The sequence below is a fragment of the Lissotriton helveticus genome, chromosome 4_1 (assembly GCF_964261635.1).
Source record: "Lissotriton helveticus chromosome 4_1, aLisHel1.1, whole genome shotgun sequence".
Taxonomy (NCBI): Eukaryota; Metazoa; Chordata; class Amphibia; order Caudata; family Salamandridae; genus Lissotriton; species Lissotriton helveticus.
Window position 1 is genome coordinate 1123586023 of NC_136063.1, and position 26934 is coordinate 1123612956.

The window sequence follows — 26934 nt, forward strand, 5'->3', positions numbered from 1 at the left end:
GGTTTCCTTATTAGAGCTAACTCTGTGGTGAACAATGAACTGACGGTTCTAGAAAAACGGCTCTCGGATGGGATCGAAAGTACTAGACAAGCCTCTTTGGGATTATTTGCAAATGCTAGATCCCCTGAAATGGTGGATGCTTCTCACATAGCTTTTCTGGACAGCATTGACCAAACAATTGAGTCTGTCTTGCAACAGCTAAGGACCTCTTCATCCTCACAACGAGACTCCCTCCAGACCATACCTGAGGTTGTTTCTGTTTCAACATCTGAGACAGTTTTGATATTGGATGAGGGGAGCGACCTAAATTTATCCCACTCACGAGGATTGCGGGAAGGTGATGTTCCGAAAAGGAAAAGAGGGAGACAGTTTCAAGGTGCAAAAAGGGCATGCCCTTAGTAACACTGAGAAAATACCCCATAGAGTGGAATCCCCCCCCCCTACAACTGTAAATGTAACTGTGGGTTCAACCCAGCCCTCTCAAACACAGGTGACAGCGCAGCCTGGTTCTTTTATTTTTGGTGAGGGGTCGTGTAGCGGGAGGAATCAGCCCACCCATTGTGTTACTAAAGTCTAGAAGAAATTCTTAGATACCCTGATGGCCAGACTTGACTCCATTGATACTAGGTTACAAGTAATAGAAACAGTGACCTGGGGTATCGAGGATCATCTGAAAACTATGGGTAGCACCCAAGGAGTGACTCCGACGAATACGAGGGTCCCCCTCCCTCCTAATCCATCTAATCCATCGAGTCTGTTAAATACAAAGAAAACTAATCCCTCCATTCCAGTAAGTGTACTTCCACCTAATCTACCAAACACTATTCCTGTACCCGCTCCAAGGCATCTATCCCTCGTGCCCTTAGCACAGAAATCTAAGCTGGCAGTACCAATGAACTTAACGAGGCGAGAGAAGACCCCCACTGAGACTGGTGTCCGATCTGCCCAGAACCTTAGTAGACTAAGTCGGAAAAATATAGTTAATCTACCCCCAGAGGCGGCTTCCCATGTTGTAATTTTGGCTGGTGTGCCTGAGCTTACCAACTCTGTACCAGAATCCTTTGATTCCTTAAGAAACAAAGTGATCAGTTGGCTGAATATTCATAGGCCCCTTCCCCCCAACATGAGAGGTGAACTGTTGATGGTTAGGAGGGTCCCCTGGGTGGGAAACACGACAAAGAAAATCAAGGGTGATTGTATTCTGGTAAACTTCAGGGATTCGCAGATCGTTTCTCATATTTGTAATTGGCTGGGCAGCCCGGGAAACACAACTATTCAACTGCTGCCTCTGTCCTGTTTCTACCCACCAAGAAACATCTGCATGCACCCTGGGGTTGATGAAGGTTGGACAAGGGTGGGATCAGGCTCTCATGGTGCTAGGTACAGGCCCATCCGATATGATGTACCAACCCTGGGCAACTATCCATACACTAATAGGTACAGCTGCCTCGATCAGGTAGATTGACATCAGCGGGAGGGAGGCACTGGGGGTAGAGAAGGGGGGTGCCCCATATAGCCCAGCTGGGGACAGTGGCAGACATCTCTGATACTGGCCACCTTGTTCGTGACCATTTACCCCCTGGCCGGGTGAGCACTATCAATGTAGAACCCTCTATGCAACCTCCCACCAGCTCCCCCGGCCTGTCTGTACTAAAAATCCTTTCCTGGAATGTAGCGGGCCTTTGTAACAAACTGGCCTGCCCCGATTGGGGGTCATTTATAGATCTGAATGACATTTGTTTATTCAAGGAAACATGGGCGCGGGTGGAGCAGTTTCGCCTAGGATTTGCCTCATTTTCAGTCCCTGCAAGGTGGGCGGGAAAAGGTCGACCGTCAGGGGGTCTAACAATTTGGGTAGCAACCCACCTGGGCTGCAGTGCCAGAATTATGGATACAGCCTCAGAGGATGTTCAGTGCGTGATCCGAGAGTGGCAGAATGGCTTCAGACTGGCACTGGTCAACATTTACTCTAGACCTGTGAGTGTCACCTCTGAATCTGAAGCCATAGAAGAGCTATCCTCCTTCCTAACTAACATTCCACAGGGAGCTACGCTAGTGGTGGGAGGAGACTTTAACTCCCACTTTGAACAACTTGATGGTTTGTTGGATGGCGTAAATCAGGAGGAGGATGACGTTTAGAAAATTCCTCAAGTGGCAGGCCCTCCGGCAAGGACATGGACTCCCTTGGCCGTTCAAATCACCTCCCTGACGCTGAGTCATTCGATCAGGGCATGCAATGGCCGTACAAAGTCTGATAACCCGCCCGTGTCCACCTTTAACAAGCCAGGGAGGGAGGCACGACTTGATTATATTTTTGTTGAGTATAGGGCTTGGAATAGAATATTAGACTTCAGGGTTATACACAGGGGGGAGAGCGATCACAACCCTCTAATTCTGGATTTTATCATACCTGGTACTCATAAGGGCAGCCTAATATTGCAGTCCGATACACCCAACAGAGCCACCCTGTCAAGTAATAGACGCAGGGTAAGATAGGATAAGTTGATCAATAATCCTAATGGGCTAGCTAAATTGTATGCCCTGGTAATCCCAGCACTGGCTGACGTAGTAGCTCTTACCGAACAGCATTCTACGAATGATTTTTATGAAAGGTTGGGAGAACTTAATAAAGCACTACTAAGCAGCCTGTCAGACATTCTAAATACCCTAGGTCCTTGTGGAGGAAGGGCAGGAAGGAAGCCATCCTGGTACAACAGGGCATGCAGATTGGCGAAAAGCGAACTCCTTGCTGCATTAAAACAGAATAATAATAGGGAATTTATAAAGAATTCTACACAAAAGTAAGGGTTGAGGCAAAGAAAAATGCACCTGCTTTCACCTGTGGCTTGAGAGTAGTGGGGATGGTGCTTGGAAATCCAAAGAACACAACCCTGTCTGTTCCTTCAAAGGCAGAACCCAAAAATTGCAATGAATGATTAGGAATCAGCACCTATCCAAAAAAGTGTTTTCTAAATATTTTACTGAACCTGCATGAGTTACAACTTTGCGAGCTCTTTTCATCAAGATATAAAGAAACTAGCCTATCTTGCCGCATTCACGAAATTTTAACACGGTGTACTGACTGTTGACTATCACTCAGTATTTGAGCCCTGAAGAAGTCTCAATGTGTGAGACGAAACGCGTTGGCTAAGAAGAGAATCCATATGTGATCTTGGATTTTTTCCTGACTTGTATTATCACAATAAAGAACTTTGGAAAAAGTAAATCTCACTGAAATCCGGACTTATTTTCACAAGACTACATACTTTGATATGCACTATGGACCTTTGAAATTATTAAGAAAACACTTTTTTGGATGGGTGCTGATTCCTTATCATTCATTGGAACTTATAAAGAGTAGGAGGCAAGTTTACCGGAACCTAATCCACCATGCTAAGATTGAGTGGGGAAATGACAATTGGGCAAAGTTAACATCGGCTCTAGCGGTCAAAGATGCACGTAAGTTCTGGCAGATTGTGAGCACTGGCTCGGCTGAACCAGAGCTGGCAGTAGCACCGAACATTGCTGCAGAGGTATGGGAAGAACATTTTACTACCCTGTATAAGGGGGATATCTCTGGCACGAACTTCCCCCCAGCTGATGTATTGACAGCTCCTGTCCCTGTCTCATCCGAGATTAGGTTCACTTTAGGCGAGGTCCGGGCTGCTATAGCTAAGCTCCCTGTGGGCAAAGCCCCAGGGTTGGATAAGGTTCCGGGAGATCTTTATAAACATGAACCCGGGATTTGGGCACCCTATCTTTTAACAATTTTTAATTCAGTCCTTGGGGGAATGGCAGTCCAAAGTACTTGGCTGGGAGCAGAGTTGGTCCCTATCTTCAAGAAGGGGTCGTCTCTGCTCCCAGGAAACTACAGGCCAATCAGCCTAATAGATGTATCTGAGAAACTCTTCGCTAGGCTGATTTTGGACCGCCTCCTGGACTGGGTATAGGACTTTGAAATTTTAAGCGAGTACCAAGCGGGCTTTAGAAAGAATGTATCCACTACCGACCAGATTTTCAGATTAACCATGCTCTTCTGGAAAACGATCAAAGTGGAGGGTGGTTCACTATATACTGTTTTCGTAGACCTCCGTGCGGCCTTCGATTTGGTCCCACGAAGGAAACTCTGGAGCGTTTTAGGGGACTTAGGCATCCCAATTCCCCTCTTGAACATCATAATATGACTCCATAATCAGAATTTCACAAGGGTCAGGTGTGGGAGAGATGGCAATTTGTCATCTAGCTTCTCCGTTCGCAGGGGGGTAAGGCAGGGTTGCGTTTTGGCGCCAACCCTGTTTTGCCTCTATGTCAACGGAGTAATCACTCATCTGAACGCGGTCCCCAACAGAGATGCCCCAAGGCTCGCTAGTTCAGGAATCTCTGCGATCATGTTTGCAGATGATACCCTGTTACTCGCTAAGACTCGATGGGTATACAGCGAGTCTTGGATGGCTTTGTCTCGTTCTGCCATGACCGGGGACTGGAAATAAATACATCCAAAACTAAATTCATGATTTTTAACCCTCGGAAAACATCACGCCCAAATCCTGCCATAGGCGGTGTTCGTCTGGAAAGAGTGCAGACGTTTGACTATCTGGGTCTAACTCTTAATGAAAATAGGACCTGGGCTCAACACCAGATTAAAACTCAATTAAACCTCTCCCAAAAAGCGGGGGAGATTCTTAAACTACTAAAAAAATCCACGTCAAAACCTATCGGCCCACCTCTTGAAATTTATAAAATGCAGGCACGGGGAGCGGTGATTTATGGAGGCGAACTGTGGGGCCACAGTTGTCCTCCTGCAATTACCGTCACGGAAAATAGCTTTCTTAGGCAGTTGGTATCCTTGCCCGCTAGTACACCCCTGCTCGCCCTTAGGTTTGATCTGGGACTGAGATCACTTAAGGAGGAACTGGGACTCAAGCCTTTAACTTTTTGGAGGCGACTCTGGGTAACCCCATAACTCGCCAGTTACAGGCAAGAGCTTTCAGAACTGCTAAAACTCCCAAAAGTCTGGAAACTCCCCTGGTTAAAATATATAAGGCAGGATTTCGAGAGGTTAGGTTGCCCCTTATTGTGGATTATCAGTGGCATATCCCGCAAAGAGCTAGTTAGTCTGTATTATGATCACAATTTGTCTGCTTGTTTGTTGAATGTCCAAGTGGGGACACTGTCAAGCACATTCTTGGAAGTGAAAGACTATTATAAATTGGAGACTGCCCTTGATGATATCAGCCCCATTGGTCTCAGGAAGCTGTATCTCCAATGGAGACATGACTCTCTACCAATTAGAGCCCTCACTAGCCGATGGCACCCCCATACCCCCAAAAACTGTCCAGCCTGCACCGCGGAGTTAGAAAATGATCTGCATGTAGTGTTCTTCTGTCCTTCCTATCAGACACCTAGGAAGAAGTGGATTGTTCCAATTTGCAAAAACTTGGGGATTAGGCAGTGTTTTCACTCCTATAGAATATTAAATACATATTTATCCCCAGTAATTGTTTTTGCCGTAACGAAATTTTTAGCTGCCATGTGGAACATCAGAAGAAAGCATGTGGTAAAATGAAATCTAATGTACTTGTGTACAACTTCAGGGTGCTTAAAGGGTATTAGTGATCAGAGGGACCTTGAGTCGGCTTTCTTTTTAACTGTAGATAATGTTTTTATGATGAATTAGTTTCTTGCCAAGTTTTATTCTTGTCATTTTATGTCAAAATTGTAATGATGTATGCTGTAATTCTATTGTGTCCTCTTTTATGACATTTTCTTGTCGAAATAAAGATGAAATGAATGACTGTATGAATTTAACCCCCAAATATCCATTTTCAAAATCCCTTCTTTGTAGCTTTTCATAAATGCCACTATGAAGCAAAATAAGAGTCATGGGTGCTCCCTGGAAATTGAGCAACAATATCTGTAATTACATTTTTGGCATCACACACCAATTGGATGCTAAGGGAATGAGTATTTTTGAAATTCCTCAAAAAATACTTAGGGTCTGATTATGATGTCGGACGGACCACCACCGACAGCCTCGTGGTGGTGGTCCGTCTGACATCTGGTGCCGTTGTCCAACTGCCGCATTATGATGTGATGCAGTTGGAGGCAGCTGGCCAAGGGACCGACCAACGCCTTTGATGGGCTCAAGGAACCAGTCGGACCATCAGTCGGAACGTAATAGCATACAAAAAGGGCGGTGCCTGTTCAGGGTCTGTCGTAGGTATTACGATCGTACACACAACAAGATGATGGATAGAGTGCAAAAACCTTTCAACCCCCAGTCAAAAGATCTGGATTTAATGCATTGTTCTTCTGCTCACTATGCCACACCAGTTTGGACGCTGCAAAAATGCAAATCAGTCTTGACCCTGCTCTTCATTGGAACAGTCAAGCCCGAACTGCCTGACCAGGTCCTCCCTGGACTGGAAACAAGCATCCTGGGACCATTTTTCGGGATATCACCCCTCATCAGTCAGGTAAGCTTGAATCCAGTGGCACAGTGAGCAAGGGACCCGCGTCTGGACATACCCTGTCACTTAGGGTAAACATAGTAAACAAAACAAGATGATAGACGGAGTGCTGAATCTTTTCAATCACTCACCCCCAGTGAGCAAAAGAACAATGAATTAAAGCCATATCTTTTGACTGGAATGGGACTGTAAGGGGCCCTTCCAATCCCAGGTGGACCTCTGCGATGTGCCCGGGGGGGGGGGGGGGGGGCTGTGGTGCCCCCAAACATCCCTGCCTTATGTGTCGGGTACCACATTGTGCCTGGTACATGGGGCATGGATGTTTGAAAACATCAGTTTTTCCAATGTAGCTTGTGCTGTGGTCCTTTTTGGGGCAAGGCAGAAGCGACAATGGAATAAGTTATGATTTTGACCACCTACATGGCGGTCGCCTAATAACTTGGCAGTTGTGACCTCCGACTACTTGTTGTTTGGTCCCCATTACGATACGATGAGCGTCCAACCGCATTGTAATGAGGCCCTTAGTGTCAAATAGTGGGCATATAAGTACATGTGTGCCTTCTATGCATCCAGTAACATGAGGAAAATTGGGAATCCTATAGTCTATTTCGATGCTGTGCAATTCCTGTGCATTTCTGGGCAAATATATATAGGCCTGAATGCGAATTAACATAGCACCTAGAAATGGGCGACAAAAATGAGAAAGGGCACTCTGTGACATGTTACCAGCTGCAATACCAACTTGGTAGCTACCAGATGCTAGGAGATACAAACAACATAACAACTTCACATGGGTGGGGATGGAATTACTGCTCAAGGTGTTTCTCTCAAGCTGAGGCTTTGATCGAGCTGTGGGCTCTAGAATAACAGTGCTCAATAGCCTTTACTTTGCATATATCTCTTCCTCAGTTTGATCAAATAGTGTAATCCTCAGTCTGAAAATCCTCTTGACAAACCAGCCATTATAAACATTCTCTTTGCTATCACATACAGAGCAGCCATTTTGGAAACCGCAGATGCATTCTGGTTCAGCTTTAATAGTTTGCATACAGTTACCACTTGGGTTGAGTTGGTGGTAATTTGCATGTGCATAATGGTGCTTTTGCGATTATTTGCTATTTCTGAATGCAATAAACGTAAGACTAAAGATTTGCTATTATAGATTCACTTTTTCTTGAAATGTAATCCATTCACTTTGCTAAATAAACACCTACAAAGGATTTTCTTGCTTACAAAGCCAGAGTATTTGCGACGGGTAACCAGCTTACGACAGAATACCGAGTAACAAAATGTTTGTACATATTGCCCTTAGGTCCACCAGTCAGGTCTTAAATCGGGGCACATCCAATCCCCCTCCCCCCCCATGGCTTTACTATTGCTCCTCACGTGTGACTCTTAAATATAGCGTACAAAACATATATTAAAATATTGCCCCACATTTTCAAGCTTCTTTGTAAATTAAACAGGGTAGTAGACAACCTCAGAGAGTTCCAGGAACCCTCCTCAGACTCAGGAATACCAGTAATTGACACACATACAGACTGCCAACAGACATGGTGGACCATACAGATAAATCATAACACAAAAGAATCTCGAAATAATACATCAAAAAGGAAAAAAGAACCAGGAAGGGAGCAGGTAAACACAACAAATGTGAAAGAGGATGCTAAAAGTGAACAAAACATTTCAACAGAGGGAAATTCTACAACAAAAGAAGTTGAAGTGAAATGTCTTCCATCAAACTGATTCTACTTAATCTAAACTGCAAATGCTTACCCTACTCCTCCTGTTTTTCTGTTGATCAGCCACTTGCCTCTGACCGCCCCTTCCTCCTCATACACCTCTTCAGCCGCCTCAGGTCCTGCTCCATCTTTTCGATAGACTTCATTCTGGAATGTGTGTCCCTGCTGTCTTCAGCTGCTTACCATGTCCTGTTTTATTTACCATCCTTACTTCCTGATAAATCTAAGGAGAGGTGTTTGAATTGATGAATTACACATGCTCTTCCATTCAGAGAGAGGAGTGACTGGTTCAAAAGATAAATTCACCCGTTTATATCATACTGCAGCAGCTGTAGGAATAATGAAAGATATAACTAAGGCTCCCGAAGGCACAGACAACTTGATAGTGTCAGATGCACAGTGTGAAGAACTATCCTGTTTCTTTAATAATAAAGTCAAAGGGATATATGACCTATTACAACCGGATGGCCCCTTGGGGTTCCCCAACCCTGCCAGAGATAAAGTTGATCCTCCCTACTAACCTTTCCACCTATAGAGCAGACAGGGATGGAACACCTGGCTCTAAGAGTAAAGTCAGGATCCCCGGATGATCCCATCAAACCGTAATTATTCAGATCACTTTGTGACTCTGTCTTGCAGGAAGGCCGAGAGCTGATTAATCGATCTTTACAGCAAGCCTCCATTCCTAAATCGTGGAAACATGCCAAAGTAGTGCCCCTCTTGAAGAAACCAAAACTGGACCCCTCTAGGCCAGATAGTTTCCGACCTATTTAGCTGCTTCCCTATCTCGCGGAAGTGGCCGAAGCACATGTCGACTCCACTCTGACTGCATACCTGGAGTCCAATGGGATTCTAGACAAGTCCCAGAATGGCTTCCGGGCTAACCATAGCACGGAGTCTGCCTTGCTAACAGTCACAGAACATCTAAGGGCTTCTTTGGATATGGGCGCGACCTCTATTTTGGTTTTGCTGGACTTGAGTGCGGCTTTTGACACGGTCTCCCACAAGATACTACTTGAGAGACTGTGGGAGATCGGAGTCAGGGAAACGACCCTGGATTGGTTTGCGTCATTTCTATCTGACCGTTCCTTCCAGGTGCACGCCCCGCCGTATTCATCCAGCAGGCTCCCTCTTGAATGTGGGGTGCCTCAGGGGTCTGCGCTCAGTCCCACATTGTTTAATGTGTACGTCCGCCCCCTGGCCTTGATGGCCCGGGAACGTAAGATCCAGCTAATATCATATGCGGACGACACGCACTCATTTTCAACTTTTCAAATAACAATGTGGTGGACCAAATTAAATTCCAAGAAGATATCCTGGCTATATCAAGGTGGTTATCTAACAACTGTCTTCAGTTAAACTCCTCCAAAACAGAGGTACTTCTAATCGGCAATGGCACGCAGACATGGGACGAGCACTGGTGGCCTCCTGCGCTGGGACCAGCTCCCATACCCAAGGAGTCAGTAAAAAATTTGGGGGTGATGCTTGATAACTCACTCAATGTGGAGTCCCAGGCAAAAAAAGTGGCAGGTACTTACTATGGGCGTCTTCGCTCTCTCGAACCCATTTTGGGTTTCTTTGAGCCCCCTACCCGCCAGATTATAGTCCAGGCATTAGTCTTATCTCACCTGGATTATTGTAATGCCCTTATGTTAGGCTCCAACATGACTGTGATAAATAGGATGCAAAGAGCACAGAACGCTGCTGCTCGCGTTCTGTTTGCCCTACCCAAAACCTGTCACACGTCCCCCTTTCTCCGACGACTACATTGGCTGCCGATACAGCAACGCATTCAATTCAAGACCCTCTGCCTTACTCATAAAATCTTGTATAGCGCTGGCCCCAAATCTCTGCAGGGACTTTGTTCCTTTTATACTCCCACGCGCGCACTTCGCTCAGCTGACCTTTTTCTAGCTCGCACTGTCAGGATTCGGAGGAGTAGAGCCGGTGGCCGCTCCTTCAGGTATCTGGCCCCTAAACTGTGGAATTCTATCCCCCCAAAAGCTCAGGCCACTTCAAATCACCTGCAATTCTGAAAACGTATAAAAACCTGGCTGTTTGTGTCCATCTAGCACACTTTCTGTCGTACTAGCTTTAGGCATGGACGCCCCGTTGCTGGGGTAGCCATGCGCTATACAAGACTCCATAACATAACATAACATAATTGCTACTTTTATCTGTGCTGGACAGTGGTCATCAGAAGAGACAGATATAATCCAGCTTGTAATCTGTCTTTTATGCACAATTGTCATTGGTTTGATCACAAATAATGAATGTGCAACTTTCAATGTCTCTTAAAGGGTGGCTGTAAAGTCATTATCCATTGTTGAACAGCTTTCTGACTTGTCGGAAATGTCTGAAAAGTAATTGGATCTTGCCCATAAAGAAAGAAGACATTGATTCAGATAGCAAGAACAACTGAGAAATTGATTGTTGTGTATTATCAGATCTGGAAAAGTCATTCAAAATTTTAAAAACATTTTTGTAGTGTCGCGCTCTAGTCGTCGCGGGAGAACTCGATGACGTAGAGCGCGGCCGCCATTTTGGAGGTGGATTTAGTGCCGATAGCCGAGAGGTCCGGACACGTTCCCGGCGCTCTCCTGACACAAATATACAATAAAGTACTTACCACCCTCCACAGTGTACGTACCTCATTTGGGGGGTAACAGCATTGTTTCAGTGGCGACGAGGCTGGGACCTGAAAGAAAGGCGACACCAGGACCCACCAGAGAGCAAAGCGAGGAAGACACGTGGAACAGTGACCCAGGGGGCAGTACAAGCAGCAGGAGAGCGTGGCAGAGGACAACACCACTACATGCAAGCACCCAGAGTGAAACCAACCAAGAATAAAAGGGAGCTGGTATAACTCATATAACAAGAGGAAGGGGGGCAGCCCTACCCCATAGCAGAGCAGAAATAGAACCCCACGGGGGAAGAAGAGGCCAATACAGGCACTACCAAGCACCAGAGAAGCACGCCAAATAGGGAGGCAATCCACAGAGTGGGACTAACCACTACAGGGAGAAAGGAGAGAAGCAGAGAGAAATTATGTCCCACCAGGAGCAAGGTCACCCACTAAAGCACCTACAGGATATCCAGGGCCCTGGCGGAACAAGCGCAGCACGGAGAGGAGGGTGCCTTGGAGCCCCAACAGAACCAAATGCACCACAGAAGTACAAGCGTGCCGGGCAGTCCCAGGGGAGAAGAGGCAGCACCAGAAAGATGCGCCGAAATGTGTGCGCAGGCGTCTTCACTCACGACTCCAATTCCATTCCTACCCAAACCGGGTGAGCCCTGATGAAGTGGAAGGATTGGAGAGAATATTTTGTGAACTACTTAGAAGCCCTAGAGGATGAAAGTGGAGAAGCATTTCCAAGTAAGAGGAGGAAGAGAATATAACTTTACAACTTAGGCCCAGAAGGAATCAGAGTCTTCCAGAATCTGGTCCCCACTCAACGACAGGCCACGGATGACGACATGTTTCGGCACGCAATAGAAGACGTAAACAACCATTACAGACCTGCGGTGTGCACGTCCATAGACAGATACAACTTCTAACAGAGGAAACAAGCAACGGGCAAATCCATAGACGACTACGTCGCAGCATTAAAGAAACTAGCGATCACGTGCAAATTTGGTGCCTTGCATGACAAGTTTATCAAAGACCAAATAGTCATGCACACGACAAACACAGCAATCCAAGACAAAATATGGGTGAACGGCGACGCTACCCTGAAGGAAGTCATAGCCATGGTGAAAAAGGCGGAACTATCCAAAAGATGCGCAGACGCAGCAAAGAGAGAGACCACCACGAGGCCCATGGTCAATAGAGTCGACGAAGCAGAACCACCAGAGAGAGGCAAAACAACGGCGGCGGGAGGGAAGGCGCAAAACAAATGGACCACACGACCCACACAGCCAAAGAAACCGAACAAAGAGGGCGCAAACACGTGCTACAGATGCGGAAGCCCATCCCATGCGGCGTACTACAAATGCTGTCCTGCCTTCTGAGCAAAATTCATGTATTATGGAATCGTAGGACACTTTGGAAAAGTGTGTCGGCGCAAGATGAAGAGACCAACAGTGAAATACGTAACACAAGACATGGGAGTTGAAGAAGAAGGAGGAGAAGACGAAGAAGACAATGTATTGTGCGTCGAAGAACAAGTGCTGGGCATCGACTGCAGACGCTCCAAGAAACCACAATATGACATGGTTATAGGAGGTGTACCGGTCAAGATGGTAGCAGATTTGGGTTCTCCGTACACCATTGTACAATAGACAGTGTGGATCGAAAGCTTCAAACCTAGCCTGGGGTCGCACCTTGACCCCCCTGACATACGTCCTGTCATGTTTACAGGAGAACCCATTCCAATGGTAGGGTATCGAGTCCTGAAGTTCGAGTTCAATGATCGCAGCGCAGAGTGCAAACTATTTGTAGCCAAGAAGGGTCCCTCTGTTCTTGGATGGATGGATCAAGGCAACTTAGGCATACAATTGAACCCAGGAGGGGACATGCAAGTCCTGATGACCGGCACAGAGCATCAACCGAACTTCAACAAAATTAAAGGCGAATTCCCCACAGTGTTTAGAGGAAAAGTGGCTAAACTAACAAAATTCACGCACAGAATAGATCTTAAGGAGAACTCCACGCCAGTGTCCCACAAGGTGAGGAATATACCAATAGCAGTCAGAGATTCAGTGCAACAGGAGCTGCAGAGACTGGAAGACAACGGGATCATCGAACCGATAAACTGTTCAGAATGGCTGGCCCCGTTGGTGGTGGCAAGGTCTGTCTATGCGTGGACTTACGTGAACTGAACAAGTGCATAATTGTGGAGAAATTCCCTATACCAAGGATAGAGGAAATGTTGGCAAAAACAAAGGGGATAAGATGGTTTTTCCACCATTGATCTCACTTCAGCCTACCACCAGATAGCCCTACACCACACAAGCCGAAAACTGACATCCTCCATAACACCCTTCGGATGCTACCAGTTCCACCGGATGCCCTTTGGCCTTGCGTCAGCAGCGGCCATGTTCCAAAAACTGATGCACAAACTGTTCAGAGACATAGAGGGAGTACAATACTTCCAAGATGATATCTTGGTGATGGGCAAGGATCAAACCGACCACGACAAAAAGCTGGCAAAGGTGTTACAAGTCTTGGAAGGACACGGACTGACGGTGGAATGAGAAAAGTGCCGGTTCGGAATGGCGTCAGTCACCTATCTAGGTCATGAGATCAGTGAGCAGGGCATTACACCCAAACAAGCTAACGTCAAAGCAATATGTGAAACACCTGCCCCGAAGAACAAGGAGGAAGTGAGGTCATTCTTAGGGATGGTCGAATACTACAGTAAGTTTGTGCAGCATTTCGCCACCAAGACACACCACCTGCGGCTGCTCATACGAGACAAAACAACCTTTGCATGGACGGATGAGGCACAAGGAGAATTCCAGAGAATAAAGGAAGACATCAACAAGGCAATCCCCCTTCAAGGATATGATCCACTGGGACAGTCCATATTGACCACTGAGGCGAGCAAAAACGGACTAGGGGCAGTCCTTATGCAAGAAAGGAAGATTGGAGAGATGGTGACCATCAGTTTTGCGTCCAGGTCCCTATCACCAACAGAACAGAAATTCAGTGTGATAGAAAAAGAGATGCTGGCAGTGGTATGGGCCATGGGGAAATTCCGCCAATTCATATGGGGCACGAGGTTCCAGCTTAAGACAGACCACAAGCCCCTGGTCAAATTACTCACGTCCTGTGGTCATGCAAGCGCTACACCCCGCATCACCAAGCTGACTCTGAAATTGTTAGACTACAGATATGATGTTGAGTGCATCCCAGGAACTAAGAATAAGGCAGCTGAATATCTCAGCCCAGCATCAGCGATGAAGGAAGACCTACTAGCGCAGACGAGGACGAAGTCCGAGTGGCCTTTGCAGAAGACCTGGAGAAAGTGATAAGCGGTCAAGAATAGGAACAAGCCTATGAAAATGATCCAGATATCAAAGAAGTTAAAGACTTCCTACTACAAGGATGGCCCGAAAAAAAGGCACCTCAGAGCAGAACTCAGGAAATTCTTCGAGGTACGGAAGGAGTTGTCCATTGGAGATCAGGGAACATTCCTGTTTAGAGGGGATAAAGTAGTCCCTCCAGCGTCTTTGATTCCGCACCTGCTAGCCGTATTGCATGAAGGACACCTGGGTATCGTGAAAACGAAGATGAGAATCAAGCAGGTGTACTGGTGGCCGGCAATGGACATCCAGATCGAAAGATATGTAAGGTAATGTGACCAGTGCCAAAGAGCGGTTAAATCTCAAACCCTACTACGGCCGTCACTGGGGAAGTTCGCCAACCCTTGGGAGGTGTTGTCTATAGACATTCTTGGGCCGGTACTGGATGCACAGGGAACCCCGAAGTATGTGTGTGTTCTCATTGATCGATATTCAAAGTGGCCAGAAGTAGACATACCGGAGGAGATGGACACGGAGACAGTCCTCAGATTTCTTACTGCCACTTTCCTCAGAGAAGGCATACCCCGCTCCGTTCGAGTGATAATGGACCCCAATTTACATCAGAAAGTGGTACAAATGCACGGAACGAAATGGTATCAAGGTAAAACACACATCTATATACCAGCGGGCGGGCAATGGTTTAGTCGAAAGGTTTAATCGTGTTGTAATGGGTTCCATACAAGCAGCCATAGCAATGGGCAAGGATTGAGAAAAGGAAGTGCGGAGTATGCTGTGAGCCTACCAAATTACACCCACTGGCACTGGGTACAGTATGTATAGGTATTCTTATATAGCGCGTATCTGTCACCCGACGGGCATCCTGGCGCTTAGACTATCCTGATGCAGTACACATACAATACATGGTTACACTACCCTGGGAAACAGGTGAGTTTTCAAAGTTTTTTTTTAAATAGAGTAAGGTTTTCCAAGCCTCTCAGTCCCAAGGGGAGAGAGTTCCACAGTTTTGCAGCCGCAAATCTAAAGGATCTACCCCCCGTCCGGGACCTCAGAATCCTAGGCACAACCACCAGTCTATTCCAAATCCTAAGAGGACGTGACCCTTTCCTTCTGGCGTGGAAGGAAAATACGATCACAAGTAAATGGTCACCAGCAGTCGTTCAGCACAACTTGGAGAGAGCACAGAGAATATACACAGAGCACTACAATAAGAGACGCAATGTGAAGGAGACCTCATTAGAAAGAGGAGAGTGGGTCAGAGTAAAACTTGCCCAGTTGAGAAGGAAAGGGGACAGCAAATACAGCTTGCCCATGCAAGTAAAGGAGGTGTATGACAGAGCAGCATTGCTTAGCGACGGAAATGTCTGGTCACAGGATGGCATGTCCAAATGCAACAAGATATTGCAGTGGGCCAGTGAGAAAAGATCAAGGACACAACAGAGCCAAAGCTCACCTACAGACAGTGTGGTACAGCGTGGAGGAGAAGAATACTCAGGAGTAGAAGGAAGAGGAGTTGAGCACGAAGAAGGAGACAATCCAATTGCAGGAGAACATCAGGAAAAGACTGATGAGACTCCTGAGAGAGAGAGAGTCCTAAGGGAACTGGAAGGAGACAGGCAAGCATGGCAGAGGGCAACCCTTAGAGTTTCACCTCCACTCCCGTAAGACATACGCGGGCAGGGAGAACAGTAGTAAGGCCTGCCAATACAGAGACTAATAACTGGTTGAAGTGAAATAACTGTGACCCGAGAAAGAGACTTTATGTTTTGTTAATTGTTATATAAAGAAGGGAGATATGTAGTGTCGCGCTCTAGTCGTCGCGGGAAAACGCGATGACGTAGAGCACAGCTGCCATTTTAGAGGCGGATTTAGTGCCGATAGCCGAGCGGTCTGGACACATTACCGGCACTCTCCTGCCATAAATATATAATAAAGTACTTACCACCCTCCACAGTGTACATGACTCATTTGGGGGGTAACAGCTTTGTTACACTATTGATAGGTATTATTCATTGTTATAAGTTGTGAAGCATCAAACTGGGAATAGCTCAGCCAGATCTCCCTTTTGCAATCTTTAAGTGAAGCAGCATAGTTAGCTTTTGTTTCCGGTGGGTAATCACAATGAGGTGTTTTTTCAAAAGCTTGCTGGTCCCAATCACTGAAGACAAAGTAGGTGTGCACCGTAGGAAAGAAGGTACACTATAATCGAAAACATATACATTAACAGGGGAGAGCATATCTAAACCCGAAGCAATCGAAGAGTTGAATAGTAAATTATTAGCCTACATTTGGCTGTAGTCACTTCAATTTGGAGAATGAGATTATTGTTCTGAATGTTAGAGAATTTACACTTAGGGAGTGAAGTGTAAGATGGCAAAACAGACTGGGGTTTAACCTTACCCAAATTCAGAGAAAAACTGAATTTTATGCGGTCTGATCCCGTTACAAGTAAATATGAAAGATCTGGCAAACAATTATTTGATATGAAAATAATGTCAAGGTAATATACAACTAAATGAGTAAGCAGAGGACAGGAGTGGTGCAAGATACCAGCGGACTAATGGATAATGGGGAATCCATCCATACATTCATGTCCCCTAAAGACATTTAAAGGCCCACAAGACCAATACATTAATGCCATCAGCAAATTCTGTACCAAATTCCCCGCCACCAGGAGGGTGGCACACAAACATACAACAAAAGGTAGTGAAAGCATTAGGTGAAATAGTGAGTCTGAATAATCTGCGATCAAGTTTCATTTAATCAAATAAACCCTTACAGCAAATTTTTGACAAAAAGTGACTGCCAGGCCGCTACCAGTTTTGCATTTGCAGTTTATATGCATGATATTAAAGTCAAAGGGGTCTCTTAACAATGATGGTTTGGTAAGTTTGAGGCACAATGTTCAAACCAATTTGCCCTAAATTTTATCGTTGTGCTCATTGAGAGCAAACTATGTTAAGGCACCTGGCAACAAAACTACAATTCCCAGTAGTCCTTGAACTCTCATGATGGTTTGAGATCGTATCGGCCATTTTCTATTATTGGGTATACATTCTCTTGTGTAACATCCCATCCTTGCTATGCAATTGTGCTACAATGTTGCTGTAGCCAGAACCCTAACATATCGATTTATAACTCGCTTTGGGAGAAAATTAGCTTTCTTGAGCTCTTGATGAAGAACAGATATAGTACAAAGAAATATTCTGTCAGCCATGTATTGTTACGAGACAAACTTCAAACTATTAATTGAACATTTGGACTTAGTAGGTTAAGACTTTTAGGATTGCTTACATTTTTTTAAAATTTGTTTTTTTCCATGAATGAAAGAAAAAACATCTAGCATTGTGATTATGATTATTTATTTTATGTATATATAAATGTGCATGCAGGGTACAGGTGGTATTTAGTAAGTGATACAGTTGTTTAGAATATTTCTCATTGAATTTTAATGACTGTTAATGACTGTTCTGTTGCAAAAGATACAAGTTACACTCTAAATCAATCAGTAGCACAAGGTGCATATTATAAAACCTGAGGTAGTTAGCTATCCAATCGAGACGGGGAGCTGGTAGATAATTACTTCTTATAGCAAAACCATAGAGAATTAGTTACACAGAAATATCATTATGGCATAAGCTTTCCATGTTAAGGTTTAATGCAGAACATTCCTGGTTGATTACCAGGATACCCTATTTAGTCTTTAAATATCCATTCCAAACTGCAGATGTCAGTGCCACATAGAGTGACAAGTCAGTGTAGTGCTATCTAGCGACCCCGTTTCCTCCATTTTCCCATCCCCATTTCCTCAAATATGTTATTACTCAACATGCTATATTGAGTGTTGATTGAGTTGAGGGGTGGAGGACTGCATTGCTCCTATTGAATCCAGTAAAATATATAAAAAAGTGATGGATGGAATGCTTGGATTAATCTCAGCCACAGGTAATTACTCAGAGCACATCTCTGTTCATTATCATTTTGCAAACCATGCCACCTCAGTTTTGACCCAGCCATATGCAAATAATTCCTGACTTGCTCCAGTGGGAATAGTCCAGCCCGAACTGCCAGACCAGGTATCCCCTGTAATTGGAACACAAGCAACCCAGGACCATTTTCGCCATAGTTAGGTCTCATCAGCCAGGTGTAGCTAAGTTCCAGTGACACATTGAACATGGGACCCATGTCTGGGCATACCCGTCTCACTTAGGGTAACAAACTAAAGAATACAAAAAGCAATGGACGGAAAACTTGAATTAAACTTAGTTAAGGTAATTATTCGTAACCGCATCCCAGTCCATAGTTATTTTGCACACCATGGCACCTCAGTTTGGGCTCTGCCATATGCAAATCAGAATTGACTCTGCTACATTGGGAACAGTCCAGCCCGAGCAATTGCCAGTGGCTGGGATTACTTGAAGCATTCCATCAATGTCCTTGTTATTGTTGCAGTTGATACCCTAAGTGTGAAGGGGTGCCCAGACATGAGTCCTGTGGTCACTGTGACACAGGGACCAAGCTATACTGACTGATAAGCCCTAATCAGGGAAAACACGTTATTGGGTTCCCTGTGTTCCGTTCAGAAAGGACCTGGCAGCTCAGGCAGGACTGTTCTCACTCGAGCATGGTCAAGACTGATTTGCTAGTACCGCCCCCAAGAAATCTCTTGTGCAGTTAATTGAATCCTCCACAAATTCCAGTATTGTTAATACCATTCCTTTGATGTAGTCCCACACTGATAGTTCATGAGCATGTCCTTCAACTCTCATATAAATGAGCTTAAGTATAATTGTTTTCCGAAGGCGCATTTCTAAGACTGATGGGAGTGACCTCTCAAATTCATGGATGAATTTGAATACCAGAGCCATAATGGTTATAAGGATTCAGGTGAAGGGTGACTTTTTTTTGGAGGTACTTTCAGAAATCAGACCAGAGTTTCTAAATTTTTTATTTAAGCATATTAAACAATATTTATTACAGAGTTTGTTAAAAAAAAATCTTATAAAACATCTGAACAACTAGATATAACTCTGATTTCCAAAGGGAGACGATCTATGCAAGATTTTCACCACACACACATGTGGTACATTTTCGTATGGTGACTCTAAATAGAAACATTTGGTATTGCCAGTGGTAATCCTGGGACTCTAACACCATCACCCAATAGATACATTTTGGACAAACCCCATATTGTGTTTCTGGAGGTGATCATACGATGGCTGCATCACTATTTACTCACTCTTCCCTTGTCATCATCATCATAACCACTTTATTCGATTTTTCAAAAATTCATAAAAGTATGCTATACACAATAAAAAAAATTCAACAATTCATAAAATGCATACAGTACATTCAAGTATAATATAATAACAATAAAAACATATAAAAGGTTTCCTCATTTAAAAACCATAATTCATAGTCAATATAATACAGCTATCCTGAAAACCCCCATGACTACAATGCAAGTCTCTTCTTCCTACTTCGAAAGGATGCAACAAGAAAACTTGCCACACTATACATTGTTACAGGTGATTCCAATAGTAGCAAAAAAGTAAAGCAGGTTTAGCCTGTATAAATGCTTTCTCTTTCAACAGGGGAACAATAAACGTCCTTCTGGCATCGTGATAGAAAGTGCAAAACAGCATGAAGTGCATAGTGTCTTGTGATGAAAAATCATCACATTTACATACGGCCGCATTTTCAGGCTTGGTCCACCCAGTTTGTTCGCTTAGGACCGTATGGATCTGATTAAACCGGAGCTTTTGTTAAGAGCCATCTATGGAATGGATTAGTGACAAATGCTAAGTATGGTTGAACGGATAGGCAGGAAATTAACATATAGTGGGCCCTGACAGTGGGTTTACTTAGTTGTTTTTCCTCCCGCTCAAGTTCCTTGTATTTAGGGAAGTTAATTTTAACCCAAGTCAGGTCTGCCTTTTTCAGTCCAGAAGGATTGAAAAAATCCCTGGACGCCCCAGTTCTATTACTGTCCGCTTGATGTATGCTAACCATTGAATGTCCTTAGCCTTATCTAGGTTTAAGCAGTCCTTAAGTATTTTATGGTTCAAAGTAAGATTAGTGTTAATCCAAACTCTGATCCAGAGTAGGATGGGTGCCATTGCCCTTGTCAACATAGAGGTAAAGAGTTCTATTCTGCTCTAGCAGCATATATCATGTTTGTATCATCCAAGTGTCAATAGTGAGATTGGTGAGTTTGATAACTAAATTGTCACATATGCCTATCTCTTCCTACCAGTGTGATCACCTCACTGATGTCATCATTAGTACCAGCTGTGTTAGTGCAACTGGCTTAATAGAATCAAGCCACGACTACAACACCCAGGTTGAATTATATTGCCATTTGAAAGACTAGTACTGGAAACAGTGTCTGACGACGGTGAATGAGATGGCCATCCTTTCATACCAACTGTGCTTTTTCTCAGTACATCACTGTCTTCTTATGAATAATCCCCTGTTAACCTTCTTAACCAATAATCCTATATTCATCATTTGTTTCTGCATTTAGAGCCCAACAAGCGTAAGCAGCTCATATTCATTGGAGCCAGGTGACCTGCTCATGGACTTCACAGAAGCAACACCCATGGTAAATACATAGTTATTGTTTGGATATATATAAACTTCTCTATGTTTAAAGAGTTGAATGGATCAACTGTTTATTTTTTTAACATTGATCTCACAGTATTAGAATGCCTTTTTAGCTTGTGTTATCTGTATGTATTTATGTATGCAACACTGCTTTTAGGATTTTGTTGTTAAAGTTCATCCATAATGAACTGACAGCCTTTGAATATTGGATCAATTGACTAACCTAATCAATCTATATGCCTCCCCACAATCTATTTACAGAAATATCATACTTTTATCTGATTACTTTTTTTTCTTTTTTGTTTACTAATAATACTTACTTTCACACACCAGAAATCATCCACTATATATTTCAGAGATATTTTTTGTTTCAAAAGTTACTTGCAAATGCTTGAAGTATTTACTGGTAATATTCATTACTCTTAGTCCAGTTTTTCCTGGCCACAGTCATTAAGGATAAACTCCACATCTGAAGCAGGAACTTGCCGAAATGTGCTCTGAATACAAGCACCACCCAACCAACACTGGATTCTATAGAGGGGTCACATTTGCGGTATTCGTCTGATCAATCCAGCCTAACACCAAGGGCCAAACAGACTAGTTAGGTGGATTGCAATGAATGAGTGAAGGAGATGAGGAAAATTTTGACTAGGCGTAATGAAGATTAGCGGTTAATAATCTGAGCATTACCTATAGGTCCCTATTACTTAACCCAGTCATTAATATTGAGGCATACCACCATATTATAACCTACGGTGTTGCCCCAATGAATGTTTCATAAAGCAACACCTTCTGCAACACCTTGTGATTATTTATTCCCAGAACTCAGAACAGCTTCTACTTTGAATCAATTATAGTCATAGACTTTTAATTGTATAGCTCTGAGCATGGATTTATCAGGTATATATGAAATGGGTTTTAATGAATAATATGTATTTGGAGGTATTATACATTTTACAGCTGCATGTAAATATGAATTGTTTGTATTACCTTATTGGCATAATATCAAACTAATAAATAAATAAGTACTAAAGAAATAAACAATATGCTCCAGGAATTACAAATACTCAAAAAGAAAATTGGCTAGAGGATACTCAATACCAAAGAGTTTCTGTCCCCATCTAAAGTCGCAAGCTGAAAGGGGTAAACAAACATACGCTGAGATGAGAAAGTAGCAGCTCTGTATATCTCAGAAAGAGGATTCTCATATATCACAGCTAATGAAGCTGCCCTTCCCAGTGGAAAGGCCATGAAGTGCACTCAACAGTCTTTAAACTCAGTTTCTCCTATACCACATACATACACTCATGCATATTTACCTGAATCCCTAAAGGCAGCAGGGCCTCACCTAAACAATATGCAAATGCATTGCTGGAAGCAATCCACCTGCTGGTCATGTTAGATGCTTTGTGTCACTGACCTGCCAAGCTAAATGTCACAAACAAGTGATAAAGTTCCTGAAAGCTTTGGACCTGTAAAGAAAAATAAGGCTAGAATGCCTCACAGCCAGTGTGTACCAAGCATGCTCATCCACCAAAGACAATGGAAGAAAAAGGCATTGAAGAATGATCTCATGGTAGCTGTGAAAAATCAAACCCAGCTTATGATGAGAAACAGTATTGAGCCAAGGGGCAACTTCATCCACCATCACAGCAACATGCATAAGAAGAAATAAGGATGATGAAGGCCTAAAGTAAAATGCATACATCAATTTATTCTAAAATGCTGCGTTTGAGATACAGCTAGTCAATATTTTTAGTGATGTAATCAGCGGATTGAAGGTTAATTATATGATCCCTATTGTCAAAATGACCATCTGAATTGAAATGCTGAATACTTCTATGGGGAAGATTGTTTTGCTGTGAAAACTATTAAAGTTCACACTTCGCTTGCCCCTCAGACTTGTCAACATCTTGAAGAAAAGGCACCACCTCATCTCCTCACATAATCTCAAAACAGTTGTCCATTTGCTCGTTATCTACAGATGTGAAACCAAAGACACCATAAAGGCATGAGCCCACCAACAAACCGTTGCCCCACTTAAACCTGCACTGTACTTGGGAGGTAGAATAGTGTGCTGTACAAATAAATTCAACCACATCACCCCCACACTTCATGTCCGCTGTTGGCACCTCTTCATTGGTAGAATACAATTTAAAATCTGCTGCCTTTTCAATAAAGCCATGCAGGAAAATACCCATCTATATTTAGCAGATCTACTCACCATCTCTGGAACTTTAAACGGTCAAGGTGTCTTGAGACCCTTCTTCTTCAAGTATCTACATTCAGAATCTCAACAGGAGGAAAACACTTTGGAGTGAACAACAAAGCCTTGAATTTTCCATCCCCAATGTCAAAATATTGACCCAGCTCACTTACAGAAAATAGATCAAGGCACACCTCTTCACAAATTCCTCAGGTGAGTTTGTAAAGGTTCTATGGCATTCCCTATATGGATGAAGTTGTCCGGGGAAGGCTGTTATGGTTCATTTCTACATCATGATATTAACTGCCTTTATCAACAGGGATGGAGAAACTCTTCCTGGCCCTTAGGCTTCCTGGGATTTCTACCAAGAAGTTGAGCCGAAATCATCTCTTTTCCCTTATGGCTGTTCATGTTTGTTGCCTGGACAATGTGCCCCATCTCAGCTGGGTGTTTCCCAGCTCTGAGAAAGCATGATATTAACCTTTGGTGCTTCTGAGCATCAGCAAGAGACCTTAGGCTTTGTTCCTGAATCCCTCCTCAAACCCAGATAATGCTCTTGGTCACCCTTTGGCACAAGGTTTGTTGATCCAGAAGCATGGGATGCCTTGATCTTGCAGTGGCTCAGTGAGCGATTGTTTGTCTTCCCCCCATTCATTTACAGCATTAGAGGGGAGATGGTGAACTTCATCATGATGGCTCTGCTTCTTTAGGCCCTTGCAGTCCTTTCAGCAGGGTGAAAGATAGCATTGGATTCTTTCCTGCTGCATTTTATGAGGTTTCAGGCTTACGGGCATCTTGCCATGTTGATGTTGAAGTGAAAAAGATGGTGATCCAACTGTTAATATTTTCTTTTAACTGTAACATAGCCATTCAACAGTCTCAACCTCTGTTGACCATGAAGACATATGCAATTGACTTAAAAACTATATTCCATGATGGAAATTAGGTGTACATTTTATTTTATTGATTTATACTGCACAACCTGAGCAGATTTGAGAAGGTTGTATATTGAAACTGTGCTCTTTTGAAAGCTATGGTTCAATGACTGAATTGTCTGGCATTTGCTTCTGTTGAGGAGCCGTACAAGATCCTCCACAATGGAATCATCACTCTCTGCTCTGTCAGCTAAAGTGGGAGGGGGAGGTTTGCTACTGGGCCTGTTGGGCCAGTGGGTCGGTCCCACACAACTTTGCTTTGTTGTGTAGGAGCCTCTTTCGTTTGCAGCAGACATTCATAAAAACAAGAAATGAAATTACCATTGACAGTCATGAGATGGGATAAGAGGGCTCTTACAGGGACCAGGCTCGGTGGCATGAACAGAGAAATGATGACAATAGAAAGAAAGGGAGAGCACAATAAATAGAGAAACCAAAGAAAGAATAAATAAACATAGGATAAAGAAAGAAGGACAACACTGAGAAGGAAGACACAAGAGAGTATGAAAGGAAAGAAAGAAAAAGCGAAGAGCAAAATAAGAATTCAAAGAAGGGTAAAACAAAGTAAAAAGTGGGCAAGAAAAAAAGAAGCAAGTAAGCTCAGATGAAAAAGAATAAAAAAGTAGGGAAACTTTACTAAAGCAGAAGAAAAATGGGAGGATGATAAAAGAAACATAGAAAGAAAGACATTATTGAAGGGGAAAAGATGAGAGAGAAAGGGAAGGAAAGGTGAAAAGAAGAAAAAGAAGGAAGAGCAAACAAAGGAAAAGTGGGAGAAGAAAGAAAGAGAAAAAAGAAAAAGATGCTAAAAAGATATTAAAAAAGAAAGAGAGAAGGGGAGTTAAGGCAGAAAGGGCAGACATGGGAAGAGTGAAGGAAGAGGAACAGCAAAGGAAAGAGAATAGAAAGAAAAGACAATTTCAGAATATAGGGAAGGGGAAAACTGAAATCAGGGCGTAATACAAAAGAAAATGAAGGTAAATACAAATAGGTGAAAATAAAAGATTAACACAACATCAGTGGGGGGAAGAGATTAGATGAGAGAGCAAAGAGATGGAAGACCAAAGAAGAAAGGTCGGAGGACAAAATTCTGCACTAAAGGAACGGGGAAAAACATGCAACAATGGAGTATGAGATGTATGGCAGAAAAATAATTTTGATATATGGAAGAAAAGAATGTCAGGTAGGAATTCAGGCAAAATAGAAGCCTGGAAAATGGAGATGGAAGAAACTGAGAAATTGTATGAGAGACTGGAGATATGGGCTTTATAAACCCCATAGGTAACCCCCAAACTCCAAACTATTATAGGGAAGTTTGGACTTGCCCTATTTGCTTGCTCAATGCAAATCAGAAGTACTGTTACACGTGGGGTGTATTTTAATGTTTTTTCTACTCCGCTGTTTCTTCAGACTCTTTCCACAGTCACAGGAGAGAGTACGTGCAATAACTAGTTGCCCATGTATGGGTAGATCACTATCTTCTGATGATAAATTTGGGCCATGTTGAAGAACAGGGCCTTCATGAAAACATGGTAGACAGGTTTCAGGCCAGATGACAGCACTTTGAACTCAAGGTGGTCTCCCTTCTCAGTAACCAGAGGAACTGCCAGTGACAACTGATAGATGCAAGTAGGTGTATGTCAGTGCGATAGGGCCCGGGACACCTTGGGAAGGTCAGCTGGGGTATTTCCAGTGTGTAACTTGTTCACCATTTTGAAGTTGATGACTAGCCTATGATTCCATGAGACCTTACCAGGAACATAGTCAAGAAGATTTGTCTCCTCTTTGGTCCACTGGAACTTGGACATCGGCATATGTCCCAAACACTCCATGGGAGAACTTCCTTCAAGACAAGGTCATTGGCCTGGGATCACCCCGTATCCAGTTAAGAATTCATTGATTGGTATTGCCCCTGCAGAATACCTCCAGCTCCCATGCATTTGAGGGAGATGTTGTGCAGCTGTGTCCAAAACGCTGACTGTGTGCTACCACCTGACAGCTTTGGCCTGGTCTCATAAATGTAGAAGTTGTGTGGCTTAACCTGAGAGCCACGTCTCTGCTTTTTTGGCTTCTACTTTAATGCCAACAAATGTTTGCCTCTGCATGCATAAATGGTTTCGGCCGATGCATATTCAGGCAGAAACCTAAATCTCTCACATTTCCAGGAGTAAGAGGCTGCACAGACGTGCTGAACTTGACTAGAGCATGTGTCAGTCTGAGAGGCCTGGTACAACAACACATAAACTAGCAAGGAAAAGAAGCTGTGCTGCCCAGACCCAAACTGAGCATTTCCACATTGCTGCTTACTGTGACCAAAGCTACTCAAAAGTAGTGATTAATTTGTAAAGAAAAAGTAGTGCCAGGGCCCTGACCAGGAGATCACTGCACCTTGCACCACCCATCGCTCCTGTCATCGCTGTCAAAACAACTACTAACCATCACTCTAGCTTACAAGTGACAGTTCAGATTATTCCAGGTCCTCAAAGCTAAAGGAATGGCTGGGGAGCCGCATAGTGGGACTTTCCAGTCTTCTAATAAGCTTCCAGACCCTCCCCTGCATCCATATCCTGACTTCCAGCCATTTGGACACTTATTGGAAACTGACATCCATTCCCAATCCATGCCGGGTTTTGTGAAAGCCAGCCTACTCATGCCTGAAACTCCATTACCCAGAATTCCCTGCTCACTGCTTTGTCTCCACCCCTGCAGGCCAAGGATGGGTGGAGGAATTCAGCTCACCTGTGGCTGGCTGCTGCTAGCCTGCTCACACCTGATGCATATGATTATTGTGAGCTCTTTTAAGCCCCAGCTCCCTTCAGGCCAAGGTTGGTCATTGTAGCTGTATACCGGTGAGACCGATCCTTGTTCCAGTGTTTCCTGAGCTTTTGCTATTCTTGTTTCCAGTGTTTCCTAAGCTTTAGTTATGCCTTGTTCCTGACCTGCTGCTGTTTTCCTTATTCTTGAATTGGCACTGCCTGCAGTGCTACCTT

At 43.8% G+C, this 26934-nt stretch overlaps 1 protein-coding gene across 1 annotated transcript in view; it reads left to right on the forward strand.

The window, feature by feature from the left end:
* LOC144828117 (band 4.1-like protein 4B) overlaps positions 1–26934 on the forward strand; it is a 568471-nt gene that overhangs the window by 395914 nt on the left and 145623 nt on the right. The window contains exon 8 of the mRNA XM_078686237.1: positions 20724–20801. Within this exon, the coding sequence (XP_078542363.1) occupies positions 20724–20801 (78 nt within the window). The remainder of the gene's footprint in view (positions 1–20723; positions 20802–26934) is intronic.